The 16,907-nt window shown below is 42.2% G+C and overlaps 1 protein-coding gene across 1 annotated transcript in view; it reads right to left on the bottom strand.

The window, feature by feature from the left end:
- furina (furin (paired basic amino acid cleaving enzyme) a) overlaps positions 1-16,907 on the bottom strand; it is a 98,836-nt gene that overhangs the window by 15,047 nt on the left and 66,882 nt on the right. The window contains exons 7-9 of the mRNA XM_080767287.1: positions 13,655-13,743; positions 8,948-9,120; positions 4,508-4,720 (exon numbers count right to left, since the gene is read on the bottom strand). Coding sequence (XP_080623413.1) covers positions 4,508-4,720; positions 8,948-9,120; positions 13,655-13,743 — 475 coding nt within the window. The remainder of the gene's footprint in view (positions 1-4,507; positions 4,721-8,947; positions 9,121-13,654; positions 13,744-16,907) is intronic.

Here is a 16,907-nt window from a genome sequence, read left to right as displayed (position 1 = left end):
TACAACTGTGAGATTTTGATTTATGTAAAACCTATTTACTTCAGGTTTTTTCTCCTTTAATAAAGCAATAAATAGAAAATGGGGTAGTGTGCATGCATCGTAATCATAATCAGGTGATTATCAGTTCAAAGTTTCAAGGAGTTCATGTGATAGTCAATAACCACAAGTGATTGTTTTAAGCAGACATGAAAATGATATGAAAATGTTTGAGAAAACTGTCAGGATTTAGAAGACATTTGTAGAATCGTTCCCAGGTCTAAATGAGTTAAAGTAAAGAATTATTGGGAGCTGAAATTGGTGTGCGGACTTCGTTATTCTTACATTTTTATTTTGACCAGGGTTTGAATCCCCAGCAGGACATTACATTTAAATTGTGCGTTTTCCTTATTTTATTTGCCATGTGGATCATATCGCTCTAGTTAAAAGATCTTTACACCGTCAAGGAGTTGCTGTCAGAATACTACAGCTGGTCTATAAATCACTGAATGGTTTAGTTACAAATTATTTCTTTGGGATTCAGTATGTGATGAAGGCAACCTCAGCAGTCTGGATGGCTCATAATGTAGCAGCAACGTCATGAACTGTTGAGGTTGCCTTTGTTCACAGAATCTAAACTAAAATCTCAGAAAACCACAGATCTGCTACAAGTACTGCGCTTCAAAGCTTTGATTCTTGTGCTGCACTGTAATTTGATTCTCTTTTTCTATAGTATGTACTATTCTTTATAACTTTTAATTACTCTGAATTGTAATAATTTAAAAAAATATCCTTTCCTTTGAATAGGTGGGGGGGGGGGAGGTTTGTGTGTATATGTGTATGTGATGTGAATGTTTGTACAGTATGTCTTGTCTTTGAACCTGAAAATGTAGAAATACAATTGTAAAACAATAAAATAAAATAAAAATAAAAACTCTGAATTGTAATGTTCATTTGTTTCTTTTGTCTTCATGCGCACAATATTTAAATACAAATAAACTTTCCATGCGACGATGTCTTGTCCACTCTTATGGCTGCATGGTTTTATGAGTGCACTACACCAAATTCCTAACTGCTGAAGTAAGAATATAGTACTGAAACTCAAAAAGCATAAAAACCCTGAGCATGCATTAAGATACTCTCTCTCTCTGTTCTACAACTGTCCTGTGTTCCTTCTCTCCTTCCTGAGTGACAGAACTATTAAATGCATGCGGCACCGAGGCACTAAGGGGCCCAAACACATGTCATGGGCTGACTGTCCATTAGGTTCTCGCTGCTAGACTGTACATTTGGGAAAACTTAAGAGAGCGTGTGAGCATGCATGCATTGCATACAGATATATGCGAGTGCCAGCACCACATTTCAAGACAGTATTTTTCTTTATTTAATAGCCCATGAATGATTGAAAGTGGAATGTTAACCACGTTATACTTCACAGCTTGACTGCCACCTGGTGGACGCAAGAGCCAACGCTAGACTGCCGGCGACCCAGAACTACTTCGTTTTAGTGTGTTGCACGCTGGATACACGTCCGGCTTGGGCGGTCATCTTTAGATGCTAAATAATTAGCGTCAATGCTAGCGAGCTAAAATGAAGCCCTCCTTGCTCTATAGAAAGCGCCAATGATCCAATCGGGATCACCGGATAATCAGCAAAGACCTCCGAACATCGCGCGTTTTATCAAACCATGGAGAGCTCCGTAGTTTTATAGAGTTATTCAGCCTTTTAGTCCGGCTGTATACAAGAAGTGAACAGCGGATGCGCGAACCCGTCTAGGATCACTGAAGAAGGAAACGGCAAGCAAAAAAAAAAAAAGAAAGAAAAGAATCAGCGATCCGGTTTGATATCATCAAAAAAGAAGGGGGGGGGGGGGGGGGGCTAGTATAGAATCCTGGGGGACTTAACAAATGAACTGCTCGTGACGTAACGTTCCGCCAATAGTAGCTGCCGGTTGGATTCTAATTGGCGTAACGTTCCGTCACGAGCAGTTAATTTGTTAAGTCCCCCAGGATTCTATACTAGCCCCCACCTTCTTTTTTCCCTCTACACAAAATCTATTTGCCGGAAATCGCAGATCTACAATAGTCGTCACACGAACCTATGTATGGTTCATGTGCTTAAAGAAAGTGAGATTGTGTTCACATTCACAAAGACAATAAGACGGCAAGAAGCGAATGGAGCTTCAGTTACTGTACTTCTTGGTATTTGAGTAGAAACAAATTCTTCCATTTTTCTTCCTGGCATTCAGATCCTCTTAGCTGTATCCTAATATGGTCATGAGAAACAAAGAGCAACAACCATGGCGGATGTTTGTTACAAGGACAGCTGTGGTGATGTAATAGAATCCCAGGAATAGCGATACACGGTACTGTATGGTTGGCTTTGAAATACAGTACATTCCTGTGAAAATACATAAATTACCTGCCTGGCACTCAGGAAGGATTAGTGCCCTGGCCATGATTCAACAGTTCAGGGGCTACAGTGCCGGTATATATAAAAACCATGGGTCAAGTCAATTTTGTAATTAAATTCTCCCTTGTATAAACTCTTTCACCACACCACATGCCAGAATGTGCACAGGGGGATATCTTAAATAATGAAGGCAGGGAGGAAGCGATGCAGAGAGAGCGAGAGCAAGAGAGAGAGATAATGTTGTATGTATGTATGTGTGCCGTATGATCCACAGGTCTTTGGAATATCCCGACGCCTTCAACCCTTTAGCGGGAATGTCACTATACCATCCCGGCTCCCGAGTGTGCGATGGCGTGCAAATTGAACGGTGACAATGGGCCTGATTCTTCAACGCGTTTACGCTGATATAATGACGTGAAGCTAGCGGAAAGGCATTTACGTGGATTTCCCACATTAATTTGGAATTCATGGAAATGGCCGTGAACTTGACGCTCACGTAGGTTGGTCGGAAACTCCGTAAAATCCCACGGGACCTCTTTAGGTGGCGGACGAATTTACGGATATATTCAGAAGGCTTTAGTCTTCATGCTGAATCAATAAATAGTTCCCAAATCACAGATAAAATATGTAGGCATGTGTCCCGACCCTATAACATTGTTCAGCACATAAAAAAATGACATATAAAACTTGCACTTGTATGCCTATGCATGCATTCTAGAGGCAAGTCCCATAAGGAAACTGCCCCTGCAAGCGACACATTTTTATTTATTTATTAGGATATTTCTATAGCATGCGCGATTGCGCTGCTCACTTGACAGCCTTCTCTAGGCTACTCGCAGTGCAACGTGTTGTGAGCTTGTAGATCGGCTCCCGTGGACTCACGCTGCATGTTAAAAAACAAACTCACAATTATAATAAGAACATAGGCCTACACTTATCTGCATTCTGCACTGTACGAATCCAACATTGTTTAGTGTGTTAGTGTTATTTAGTGAGTCAGTTCTCTGACTGTCGGTGTGTGTGTGTGTGTGTGTGTGTGTGTGGGGCGGACAGCAGCATGCGGCCGCTGAACAGAGTCCAATCTGGGTGAAATTTACATTGGAAAATTAATATAACGGCGCGGTGAGCCCGGCAAGGACAGAACACGGCCCGGCCCGACTGTTATGGTCTATCTATGGCATTCTATGGTTCACAGACATGCCGGTCTGACAGACAGACAGCAGTCACGACGAGGGCTATAAATCCACATTATGGCATCAGCGCGTGCAATTTGGCCAGTCAGTTTTAAGCCAGCTCACCTTAATTAATTATAATATGGGCAACGTTGTAGCTGTGTAGGCTATATGTAGGCTAGCTACTACATTGATCTCATCATGAGATGAATCAAGTTTGCCGTGTCCCGCGAATCATTTTAATATGACGACATCATGAAATTAATTTACATCTGATACATCGGATATCTATTTTACTTCTGCAGGCGAGTGTTCTTTCTTTTTTTATAACCCTGCAGTGCATTCATCAGTATCATTGCCGAGTTGTATATAGCATTTGGTCGTGTGGTGAACAGTACAAATTAACTTCTTTCTCATTATGTGAAAGTAACTGTAACATATCAGTTAACTCTGACATTTAAGGATCGAGTGAAGCAATGCGTGCCAAGTTGGCAAGTTTCGTTTATAATTATTTTTATACATATAACTCGCGCTGTTTGCTTGAAGATCTGTCCGTGCAGAGAACCTCCTGTCAAAATTAACTACTCTACAAGCTCATCGCGCTGTTGTATAGAATTTAAAGTTTGGGAATCCTCTGTGCCGGCTATGATGACGTATTTCGAGATTTCCTGTTGCCTTATATGGTGTAGAATGGGCGTGGATGTTCCAACTAACCAGGCGACAACAGGCGAATCGCTTGGGGAAAATGCGGAAAGGATACACTCAGCGATCCGCATAAATGAAGTGATTACACCAGCTTCTCTGAATAACACGTCATCTCAACGTAGCTTGATCGGACGGATAAATACGATATCTGTTTCCGCCACAGTGCAACGGTGGCGTATTTCTTTTTAATGAATCAGGCCCAATGTGTCTACACAGTGACAACAACAACAACAACAACTCACAATCTGTTTCTCGTTGAGGTTCCCGGAGCTGTAGGTGGTGGCGAGGGTGGAGGAGCAGGCCTCGCTGTACCACGGCACGTTGCCGTTCTGGGTGGAGCTGCTGATGGACAGGGTGTAGATGCTGTTGGTGTAGCCGTCACAGTTACAGCTGTCCTTCAGCCTGCCTCCGTTCCCAGATGCCCAGACAAATATGGAGCCCAGACCGCCGCGGCCCTGTACAGCAAAACACATTTTAATTAAGTCAGACCTGAGAATAGGGGGCAGACGACACATAATAGAAATTAATTAAGACAAGCACAATCCCCCGTCAACCGTTCCTCAACACGTGTTATTTATTTGTACCACCACTAATGATAAGGATCTGAAAGGGGGTTAAAACATTTTTGCAACCTTAATAGGGATCCCAGTGATGAAAGGGTAAATTTCATTACAGGGCTCATTTATGGAAAGGCCTATTAAACACTGCACATTCATCACAGATGTGTGCGTGTGTGTGTGTGTGTGTGTGTGTGTGTGTGTGTGTGTGCGTGCCCATTCAATTCATTGAATTAAAAAGACCTAAATATCAAATGACAGCATTACAAGACAGCAGGGACTAAAATGTCAACAGCTCGGAGTAATACATCAGCATGCTTCTCCGCGCTCACACTATTCCAACATCATCCGGGAAATGATTTACTGGAATGAGTGGCAAAGTCTCTCTGCGCGGAAAATCACGCAACTGTGTGAGCAACAAAGACGATACCGTGTCCAAAGCCACCCGTACTGCCGGTGTTCTTTGTACATAATGTGGTTACATGCACATGTGTTACTCATCCAACAGGCTTTGTGGAACACTGGCACGGTATGTTTCCATACATATGCTCTTAATCAATGTGACAATGTTGTCACACAGAGCCATTATTCCTTGTCTCTGTCCATTCACCAATATGACATTATATTATATAATGTCACTTTAACTAGGAAAGAATGCTACCGGTGTAACCACTCAGTATTTAATTCCGTTATTCACAGTTTTGGCCTTCATTCATAACACAGGTGGGTATTAGCATGATGAGGTGTGACTACAGTAAGTTTACTTATCTGGTTAATCATACATTTACGGTAATCTTATCTATACATGCATCATGTCCATATATGGAGCTGGCCCATGACAACACTCCATATTTGGTCATGCCAGACACAGAACTCCATATATAGGAATAAAGGGACACAGAGAGACATATACAGAAATCTCCATATATGGAGCATAAAAGACACAGACATATGGGTGGAACGGGTACTCTGACACGGGTACAGCGGGTATTGCATAGCCGGGTGGGGCGTGAGTCTCCAACGTCCATCGTTACCGACTCGGTGCTCGACAGCCGGGCACCGCTCTAGTGTAAATGTGCCACACTCCTACTTGAACAATCCGCAGCATGTATTTTAACGAGTGCCGTTATCAGAAATAAGACTCATTACCTGACAAGTCATGATTACCTTATTCAGCCCTGTTTGGTTCATATTCAGGCGGGTGGTCCACATGAGTGCGTTACCCGGGCAAGTATTTAGCCGTTCTGCCTTTCTGCCAGACGGAGACGGCGTTTTTGGGGACCACCTCCCAGAGTGGGAAAGTTTGGAGACGCAACTTTGTCGTCTCCGTGTGGTACAGCGAATGCCGTCTCTTTCCTGAGCCGATGATGTCATAGTCCCTCCCCCCCCCCCCCAAACTCACCAAGCCTCTCCCTTAAAGCGCATGCGCCAGTCCAGAACAAACAAACAAAGATGGATGCACCCAGTGTTAATAATGTTCATTGCGTTCCTGCTGCAGCAAATATTTACGTTAGTAGGGCTTTTACAGCAAAATGTATACTGCTCCTACAGTACACCCGCCAGCTACAACAACCAGAACATGCTTTTATTAGATCCACCGCGGAAAAGAACCAGACGGGAAACAGGAGAGAGTTCAAAACTCTCCTGCAGATGGGTGGCCATCTACAGGCCGGGCATGTGTACTACAGCTTTCTCTGGAATCCGGAGAGTCTACCGCTTTTGTGTATGCATAAATAACATAATCGCAATGTGGAAACTTTAATGCCGTCTACAAACTTGCGCGGATAACAGCCCGAGCCTCAGTCTAAATCCATTTGCAGTGTTTCCATTCTAAATAGTATACTCGTATTGAATAGATATATTCTACTCCAAAAGCTGCAGCATACTCCAAAAAACAAGGACTTTACAGTAGATTTTATTTTTTTTGCGGCTTACGCCTTTTTTCTTTATTGGTTTTTGAAGGGACAGACAGTAGGCTGACAGGGAAACGGGAGAGAGATGGGGAAGACATGCAGTAAAGGCCGTGTCGGGCTCGGGATTCGAACCCCGCGGCACACTGCGACTGGATTACCAGTCGGGTGCCCAGACGGTTACGCCAGCGCCTGGGCCAAAACAAGGACTTTAAGCGGAAAAAAAGAAAATCAACTATAGGTGCTCAATGGAGGCGCAGTGCTTCAGAGATCAAAGGGACTGATATGCTGAAGAAAAGGCGGCGATCCGAGCACTACAAAAAGAATATAAATGTGGAGAGGGTGGATATAAAATCAAGGTACTTTATTAAGGACAAATCCATTTGATATGTTTCAGCTGTGAGTTCTAACCCTGCTCCAGACCAGCATTGCCGCGGTGTTGCCAGGCAGATTCTAGTAAGACAGCAGCTCGCTCCGTTGCTGTGGAGTGTTCTGCAGTACTGTAGTACCACCTGGTATGGATGTTTGTCTGCAGCCCTAAAGTCACAACTGCTGCAACAACTGAACATTTGTTCAGTTGGACACAAAGTGGACACTTTATACATCCACGTATGATAACAGCATCCTAAGGTTAGCAAGGAATATCACCTCTAATACTAAGCATGTGTTGTATGGAGAATATAGGTTGCTACCTTCAGGAAGGGGATATGGTGTACCAGCATACAATAAGGTCAGACAAAAGAGGTCCTTTGTCCACCAGTCGACTTTGAGGCTTACTCAGGAGCTATAGTAGCCACGGGGTAATCTAGGTGGTGGATATTGCTCTTGCCTTCGTGTCTTTATGTACCGTATGTAAATTGTCTTGTTCTTTGTGTTAAATGTCAAATGTGTTCTGCATACATGGCTGCTGGGTTGCAAGACAAATTTCAGTGTGAACTGACGATAAAGTACTATATCATATCATATCATTTTACCACTTAGATCTCCCTCCAACCCGTTGTGTCAAATTTGTCATGGAGGTGTTGACTTTTCTTGCAGGTTGTGTTTATGGTTGGTTACTCCGAGAGGCATTAGAGAGGTGTTTGTATATCTCCTGGGAGGATAGCATGCGAGACTAACTCCTCCTAACCTCCTCAAGCTTCAGCTGCAGGCAGAACCAAGCCTTGGGCAGAATACGGAGACGATAATAAATCAATCAGGCCCACTTTAAAATTCTGAGCAATCACACACAACTTCGTTAGGCTATCAATCCCAATCACAGTCCCGGCGGTGAAAGAACTACCGAGCAATTTTACGAAAGGCACTGCCAAAGTATGTTATGATGTCATTTTCTTCTCTAAAGTTTGTATACGGTTGGAGAGCCCAGCTCCAGTCTCTATCTGTGGTCATTAATCATTCAGTGTTTTTAGAAGTCTAAACATTTTGTGCTCCTCTTTGTACTCCTCTGTAATTTATCCTTTCATATAGTGAAGAAGACTTGCTTAATAATTCCGAACTTTGTTCACCTTTGAAACAATCTTCTCCAGTTACACTCGATACTGAGACTTAAATAGTTTTTAATACCACAATCTACTAATGAAATTGAAAAATGATCCCAGGTTCGAAAAGTGCCCTATATGGAAAACTGTGAACATATAAATATAATATTTCACTGTACTGTTTTCCCTAATGGGTTTCAAGGGAGTCTGCAATTTGCAATAAAACCAAATAATATTCCCCTCCATTCATAATTCTCATGGTCAATCCACTATCAGATCAGTTCAATACAGGTACAGGCCAATTTCAGTCTAACAGGGTTGTTGAGATGGAAATTGGGAACGCGTAATAAGGAAACAAAGGCAATGTCTGCACACGATAGATTGCTCTCCTGTCTTTCATTTGATTAGCGGGAACCCCTTTTGGTTTACCTATGGAAAAATAGCAGATCTACAAGCTTGTAGCGCGCCACTCGGAGGCGCGCTATGAGCTTGTAGGTCTGCTATTTTTGAAAAATCGTAGAACGAAACATAGCTTTTTCAGAAAACTGTCAGGATGTAGAAAACATTTTTTAGAATCTGATCTCAGGTCAAAAAAGGGTTTCTTCATTTGATCATCTTTGGGTCCAGCAACAAGTCTAAAGAAACTGTTGGGAGGTGCATAATCTAATTTCCCCCCTTCTTCTTCAGAACACATAATTGAGGTTACACACACACACACGAGACACGGAGACACCCACCTCTGTAACTCCATGCAGAAAGGCTTCTTTGGCGAGCTTCGCAGGTCCGTCGACAGTCTTGCCGTCATCCTCTGGGCCCCAGCTGGCACTGTAGATGTGGATGTGCTGGGGGTTCAGACTGAGGGACTGGGCCTCCACCACATCAGTCACCTCCCCGTCTAGCATACGCACACCTGTGGATGATCAATTATAATTAACCAAGTTCAAATGTGTGCATGGCCCTTAGAACAAAACAGAATACTGTAATTGAATATGAACCCTTATCCCTTTGTCCTTAAATTGATTCAGCTTTGAATGTATAGAAAATACGACTTCAGCCCTTAGGCACAAGTTCCAGTTCCCCTGAGATTTAAAATGGTCGAAAGTGTGTGCTCTTGATTTTGTGAATAATTCAGAAAGTATTCCAGCCCCAGGCTGTTGAGCCCCCCTCACGGCATCCGCTAAAAGAGAAGGTTGAGAAATCCAAGACATCTTCAAAAAACAAACACATTCTCCTCTTTGATGCATGGAGGGTCAGGTTACAGTACTCCACCATGCTGCCCTCATATGGGTGGTTAGAGTAAACAGAGCTCGGAAACTTTGAAGTTCTCCAGAGGCATCAAACACGGACCACCATCCAACGCCTGTACTTCTACCAGAGATGGAGTGAGAGTCGAGACATCTGGGCATAACACCTCTCATATCCGTATCAGCCCACCTCCCACACACAAAAACAAAGGCTCAACAGCCTGGGGCTGGAATACTTTCTGAATTATTCACAAAATCAAGAGCACACACTTTCGACCATTTTAAATCTGGAAAGCCCCGATTTCGATATATTTAACCTTTATTAATTAAACCAGTAAAAACCACATTGAGACTGAAGTCTCTTTTACAAGTGTGAACTGGCTCTGCCAGTAACAATAAACTACACTACAAAAAAAGAACAGGACAAACATATACAATGCTCATAAATACAGTACCCACTACCGAAGAAGCTCAAAGGGAGAACAGGAACATTTAATATGCAAGCGAACATTTGCTATACGTCAAAGCAGGAGCAGTGTTTGGGAAGTGTGCCCAGCCATGGCAATCCAATATTTTTCACTTACATTTTTATTGAAGAAAAAAATAGACAAGAAAAAAAACAAAAAAGATAAGGCTGCATTTTTCAAATTACAAAATACATTCAATGAAATCCTATTGCAATATCCATGGCAATCCTTTTAAAGCTCACTAGGGGAATCACAGCAGCCAGTTTGAGTCTGGTCGTTCCAAGACCAGGGTCCGAATTCTTTTTTTCAGCCTATCTGAGATTCTGATTCTATTGGAGAATCACTGAAGGCTCAGACTTGCAAATTGACTTAACTTCTTGACATTATGAGGTCATAAGGTTGGAAGTCATATCAGGTTAACATGGGGTGAATAGGGGCAGCAGTGACCTAGAGGTCAGAGGAGCATGCTGGTGGCCAGAAGGTCGACGGTTTGATCCCCGAGTCTGGCAGGAAATGTGTGGGTTAGGTCAGGTCAATGAGCCACACTTCATACACTCACCACAGTGTTGTTTTTGGCAGCAGATTTTAGTTTTAGTCATAGTCTCTTGAACAGTCTCTTCATTTAGTTTTAGTCACATTTTAGTCAATTGGAATGTTTCAGTGTTAGTCTAGTTTTAGTCGAATAAATATCATAAGATTTTAGTCGACTAAATCTACAGTTAATTTAGTCGACTAAAATGTATTTTGGCGGGCATTGATGCAGTCGTAATGACTGTTTTTACAGTCATAACGGCTATTTTCAGCATGCAACCAAGTGTAAAATGACTTATACTGTATCTCTTGTCCACTAGTCCCTTCCTAACATTTTAGTCTAGTTTTAATTTGTTGACGAAATTGTCAGTATATTTACTCTTAGTTTTAGTCATCATAGCTTAATTTTCATTTAGTTTCCATTTTGTTTTCGTCAGTCGAAATCAACACTGCCTGACCACTCAATACGCCCTGTTGAAGTGCCCTTGAGCAAGATACAGATACAGTAGCCTAGATACAGTAAGATACAGTAGCCTCACTGGAGCCCAGCGGCTCCAGTGAGGCTACTCGGAGGCAGGCAGTTAGTATGAAATACTGTGGTTGGACTGTGCAGCTCCGAGGTCTAAATGTGTGAGTGAATTGCAGGTTCTTGCTGAGAAAAGGAGTGTTTTGTGCTCTACCAATGATAAATAAAACAACCACCACCTCAAACGATATTCTCCCAGTCAAAACGAGCCGACAAGGGGATAGGAATAAGAGATAGATGGATAGATGCTTTATCACTAACCCTAAACCCTGGCCTACAAGATTCACAACAATCTAGTAGACGCCCTGCATAAGGACACTGTCTGAGACGTGATAAACTTGTATTGTTGTGTGCTCACTCTTCAATGGCTTGCATAACAAGACTTGATAATATATTAATTTTTTTACTCCCAATATTCATGAATGTAATCAAATGTATATGGTGATTCCGCTGTGGCCTTTTACATCATGAATAGCAGGCTCTACAGTATATTCATGAAATAAATGGCTAAGTGATTATGAAGCCAGTTTCATAATCCTCATAATGCTCCTTTATCAAAATGAGCATAAATCAAAATGAGCATAAATTGTTATCAATTCCTTCACCCAATTGCAACAGAAAATAGTGGAAAAACAACCCTTATTACTATTCATACTCCATGGCAGCTATAGATGATTCATTTTGTTTGATACATCTAATCCTTGTTTATTATTCATGTATGCAGGTTCAAGCTTCATGCCGACTATGTGGTTATTTAGAGAATTGTCCACAGGTGAATAGAAATGCACTGCAGCATAAGCAAAATCTAAGTATTATTTCCCAGGTGACACTGACAAGTGCCTTTTCACATTCCACATTGAAGATGATTTTTTGTGTGTGTGTGTGTGTGTGTGTGTGTGTGTGTGTGTGTGTGTGTGTGTGTGTGTGTGTGTGTGTGTGTGCGCGTACTGCGTATGTGCGTGCGCGCGATGACCACACGTGATGCTTGTTCTCCCTCTATAACCAGTCATTGCTCTTCACCTGGCAACTTGTGTTTCAGTGAAACTGAACTCTTTATGTTGATTCCAGATGGTAAATCAACATAAAAGACTTAAGAATTCTGGTGCAATTTTCTTGTGTTCAATGTCATCCATAGACAGCTGTACCAAGCAGCAGGATGCAGAGAAGCATGCCATGCGCTGAATGGATGGAACAGAAGAGATGCTCTAATTAATAGGGATTACACAACCAGAAAGTACAGGACTCGGATGACCCTAACGGAGAAGAACCCGAAGAGGAATCACTCACAGAAAACACATACTGTACAGCACTCAGAGCCACTTAGCAGGTCACTCATGTTGTCCATGTCCATTCAAGGACACAGACATATTTAAAATGTTGCCATAGAGAGCATTACTCCATTGTTACATTAGTACCGAAGAAAATCGGCCTTTCAGACATTAAAAAACCTTCACTGGCTTCCACACAGAATCAAGAATTTGCTGCAATATCCTGCTGCTGCTTAACTGTAAGGCTCTTAATGGCCTAGCTTATTGTGCAGACCGTGTACAGTACACACCCCACACTGGGAGACTAGTCCTATTTCTTATTGTGCAGACCGTGTACAGTACACACCCCACACTGGGAGACTAGTCCTATTTCTTATTTTGCAGACCTTGTACAGTACACACCCCACACTGGGAGACTAGTCCCATTTCTTATTTTGCAGACCTTGTACACTGTACAGTACACACCCCACACTGGGAGACTAGTCCTATTTCTTTCCAGTTCCAAGCTGCACCCTCTGCACATGGTGGTGGTAGCAGGCAGTGTCGTTTTTGGCAGCAAATTCCTATTTTAGTTTTAGTCGTAGTCTTTGGAATAGTTTCCATTTAGTTTTAGTCACATTTTAGTCACCTGGAATGTTTTGGTGTTAGTCTTTAGTTTCAGTAGACTAAATATCATAAGATATTAGTCGACTAAATCTACAGTTGATTTAGTCGACTGAAATGTATTTTGGCGGGCGTTGATGCCATCGTAATGACGTAAGTTTTTACACTTGCCCTGTCTACCTGTCTGAGAGCAGGACTATCCTGTCCTGTCTACCTGTCTGAGGGCAGAAGTATCCTGGCCTGTCTACCTGTCTAAGGGCAGGAGTATCCTGGCCTGTCTACCTGTCTGAGAGCAGGAGTATCCTGGCCTGTCTACCTGTCTGAGGGCAGAAGTATCCTGGCCTGTCTACCTGTCTGAGGGCAGAAGTATCCTGGCCTGTCTACCTGTCTAAGGGCAGAAGTATCCTGGCCTGTCTACCTGTCTAAGGGCAGGAGTATCCTGGCCTGTCTACCTGTCTAAGGGCAGAAGTATCCTGGCCTGTCTACCTGTCTAAGGGCAGGAGTATCCTGGCCTGTCTACCTGTCTGAGGGCAGAAGTATCCTGGCCTGTCTACCTGTCTAAGGGCAGAAGTATCCTGGCCTGTCTACCTGTCTGAGGGCAGAAGTATCCTGGCCTGTCTACCTGTCTAAGGGCAGAAGTATCCTGGCCTGTCTACCTGTCTAAGGGCAGAAGTATCCTGGCCTGTCTACCTGTCTGAGGGCAGAAGTATCCTGGCCTGTCTACCTGTCTAAGGGCAGGAGTATCCTGGCCTGTCTACCTGTCTGAGGGCAACCGCCAACACCATTTGTTTTCCATCAACCGTACCTCCAATCTTGGCATTGTAAGCTACGCCGACTCCACAGATCCCATTATTGGCTACCGCTGCCACCTCTCCAGCACACCGTGTTCCATGTCTAGAGAGAGAGAGAGAGAGAAAGGGAAAGAAAGGTTACAGAAAACCACTTGTCCTTTAATTCACATGGGTTAGAATGATGAACCCCAAATTACTTTGGGTTAATGGAATTCCTACCAGGCACTTTGTCTACCATGGAGACATCAGAGACACCACATTAATATGGTGGAAGAATGTGGTCAAGTAAACAAACGAAACAATTTAGGATGAAGATCACGAAATATACTACTTGTGCCTCTCTAGCATTTCCAGCCTTGCAATGACCACACACTGGGTCCGAGATAAGCCAAAATGAAAAATGAGATGACATGCTAGTACCGTCACATGAGGGAGGAAATGGCGATTTAAGATTTGCAGTTTTCACAAAGGGCTTTTCATTAGGCCTTTCTTTGCCTCTATAGTTGGAGCTCCCCTTCCAGGCACAACAGAGTTTAGGGTCAGGGAACCCGCATGGAGGGAAACAAGGGCTGATTGTCATATTCCAGTCAGGTGCAATCCTCTGATGTGTCAGATGGACACGCACTCTCTTAATGCCCTCCCCATCGCATAACAGATGTTCCTAGACAGTATACTTCCAATTTTCAGTACTTCTACTCCACTACATCTCAGAGGCAAATACTATATTATATAATAGTAAGCCTTGACGAGCCATGAATACCCATAACATTTTTTACTCCAGTACAATTATTTGAAAACTTGAGTTACTAGTGACTTTGCAGTATTGATACTTTAAATGAAGTAAGACATTTTAATACTTTTGCCACCACAACTCGTAACCACCTTAACCCTGAGGTTGTAATAGAGGGTATGCGTGTGACATCATCATCATACCCGGAAGTAATGCGGGAACGCCTACTGAGTGGCAAAACACTACTTTCTGGCCAGGACAGCCCCATACATCCACACAGAAAAGTCCTATCGGATTGCTTTAAACAGTGTTAAACAACGTTAAACTCAATTTGCCACTTGATTTGCCATTTATTGCCATTCATTTCTGTAAAACAATTTCAAATGGTATTCTAAAATAAGCGATCTACAAGCTCACAACGTGTTGTGCTGGAATACATTGCGAGGTTGTAGATTTTCAAAAGTGCTTGTCTTTGGTTAAAACATGTTAAATAGCTACACCCCCCCCCCCCCCCCCCTCTTTTACTCCTCAACAAGCCATAGGATTTCTTGGGATAAAAACAGACCTTGTATCGAACTGTACTTTTCCGTGCCTTTTTTGGATACTAAAATAATGCTAATAAAATATTGAATCAATCAATATTCAATCAATTTATTAAACAGAAAATGCATTTTAAGGTCGGGATACCAATTTTATCCAATCAGTAGAGAGTGAAATTGAAAGTGATGACAAATAAATGACGTAGCCCAATTTGGAACTGGAACACTATAAAAATGAAGCTGATAAATGGTTCCTCTCACCTACCTGGAAATGTATTTTAAGTTTATTTATTGTCACCTACTGTATGTGAAAATGTATTTCTGGTTATTAAAGAGCTGGAGAGACAGGGACAGCATTGATTATTGATTATCGTTTTAATTGTATTGTGTATTATTATGGAGAACCCCCAAACCTAAGCCTTTCACAGTGCATGTACTCCTGCAGCCTTGTGACAATAAAATCTCTTGAATCTTCACATTGCGAGGCACTGCAAGATTACGCTCGATTCCTTTTTTTCAAACCATAATCTCCATGATACAGAGGTAAGCTCCAATTAAAGGAAGATAAACTTCACTTTCTTAACCACACTTGACTGATTTTAAGGCTATTATTTGGGGGCAGGGTGTACAGACTAGGATGCTCAACATTAGGTCATAGAGCAGGGGTGCCCACACTTTTTTGACTTGAGAGCTACTTTCAAAATGACCAGCTCAACAAGATATACCCACCCAAAAGAACTATCATCCCATTGCTGAAAATAGTTAAACAATGTACTTGAGAGGGCTTTTATAGGCTACATATAAGACAAACGCACATGGAATGGGAAATAGAGGGGGAAAAATGTAAATGGTAGGGTAATTTTTTTTGGTATTTGACTTTGTAATGCTACTGATGATTGTATGCAACAATTTGAAAACAAAGTATTGCATTATGTGTTTGAGCTGACAGGCCCTTTTTTATGTCAATCAATCAAGTCACCTCAAGTCATCTCAGGTCATCTCAAGCGGCAGATGCAAAAATCGTTTTTTATATTAAAATTATATATTTTTTTAGGGGCATGTCATGTGGTCTACCTGCAAAGCCTTTGTGATCTACTGGTAGACAGCGGTAACTTTTGGGCACCGCTGTCATAGAGAATAGCAGTAAATCAGTCAAATCCCCCACCCTGAGATCTGTTAAGCAAGAGAAGTAGTTTGAGGTGAAGGTTCAGAAGTCATGTCAACAGCATTGCCACTATCAAAATATCACGGGACCTGAGCCACAGTAGCCAGGAGGGGTCAGAGGAAGACCTGCCACAACAGTGAAGGGGACAATATGTCACAGAGCGGTATTTCAAAGACTCCGAGAATATAAAAGACATATTCTATAAACACACACCCACACCCCCCCCCCACACACACACAAAATGACATTGAATTGATGCAGAACTAAGATAACGGTACATCTTCTGCCCGTGATAGAGTACAGAGCTAATTAATCTATGATAAATTAAATGTATTAAAAATATCCCTGCTGGATAATTCCTTGTGTTCACTTAATTCATAGACTGTCATAAGCAGGCAAACAGAATTATACGAATGCTTACGAACCTTTAATCTTTTTCTACATTGTGATATAAGCCATTTACTGCGTGAAACCATACAGATTAGTGTCAGCAACTTAAATACTATCTTACTATTACAGAAGCCTTCTACACTCTACTCAAGAACCAGGCAGGGAGCCACTAATTAGAACATAACTAATTCAAATTACACATTATATACACAACACCAGAATACAGCTGAAGATGGAATATTTTCAAATTAGTCTACCCATTCTTACAGCTTCAGTCATAAATTACCAGTCGAATCATGGCAGCAGTGATTCTTCTCAGTATGCGTGTACTGCACTGTAGATACTAATTCATTTACCAGCATGTCAGCTGATCTGAGACATATACTGTAGGCACTTCTGTGCAATCAGCTTTCTGGCAAAAAGGAGAGTTTTGCCAGTTTCTT

Source organism: Protomyctophum bolini, assembly GCF_963924005.1.
Source record: "Protomyctophum bolini genome assembly, chromosome: 1".
In the NCBI taxonomy this organism is placed as follows: domain Eukaryota; kingdom Metazoa; phylum Chordata; class Actinopteri; order Myctophiformes; family Myctophidae; genus Protomyctophum; species Protomyctophum bolini.
This window is presented reverse-complemented; position numbering and strand designations above follow the sequence as displayed.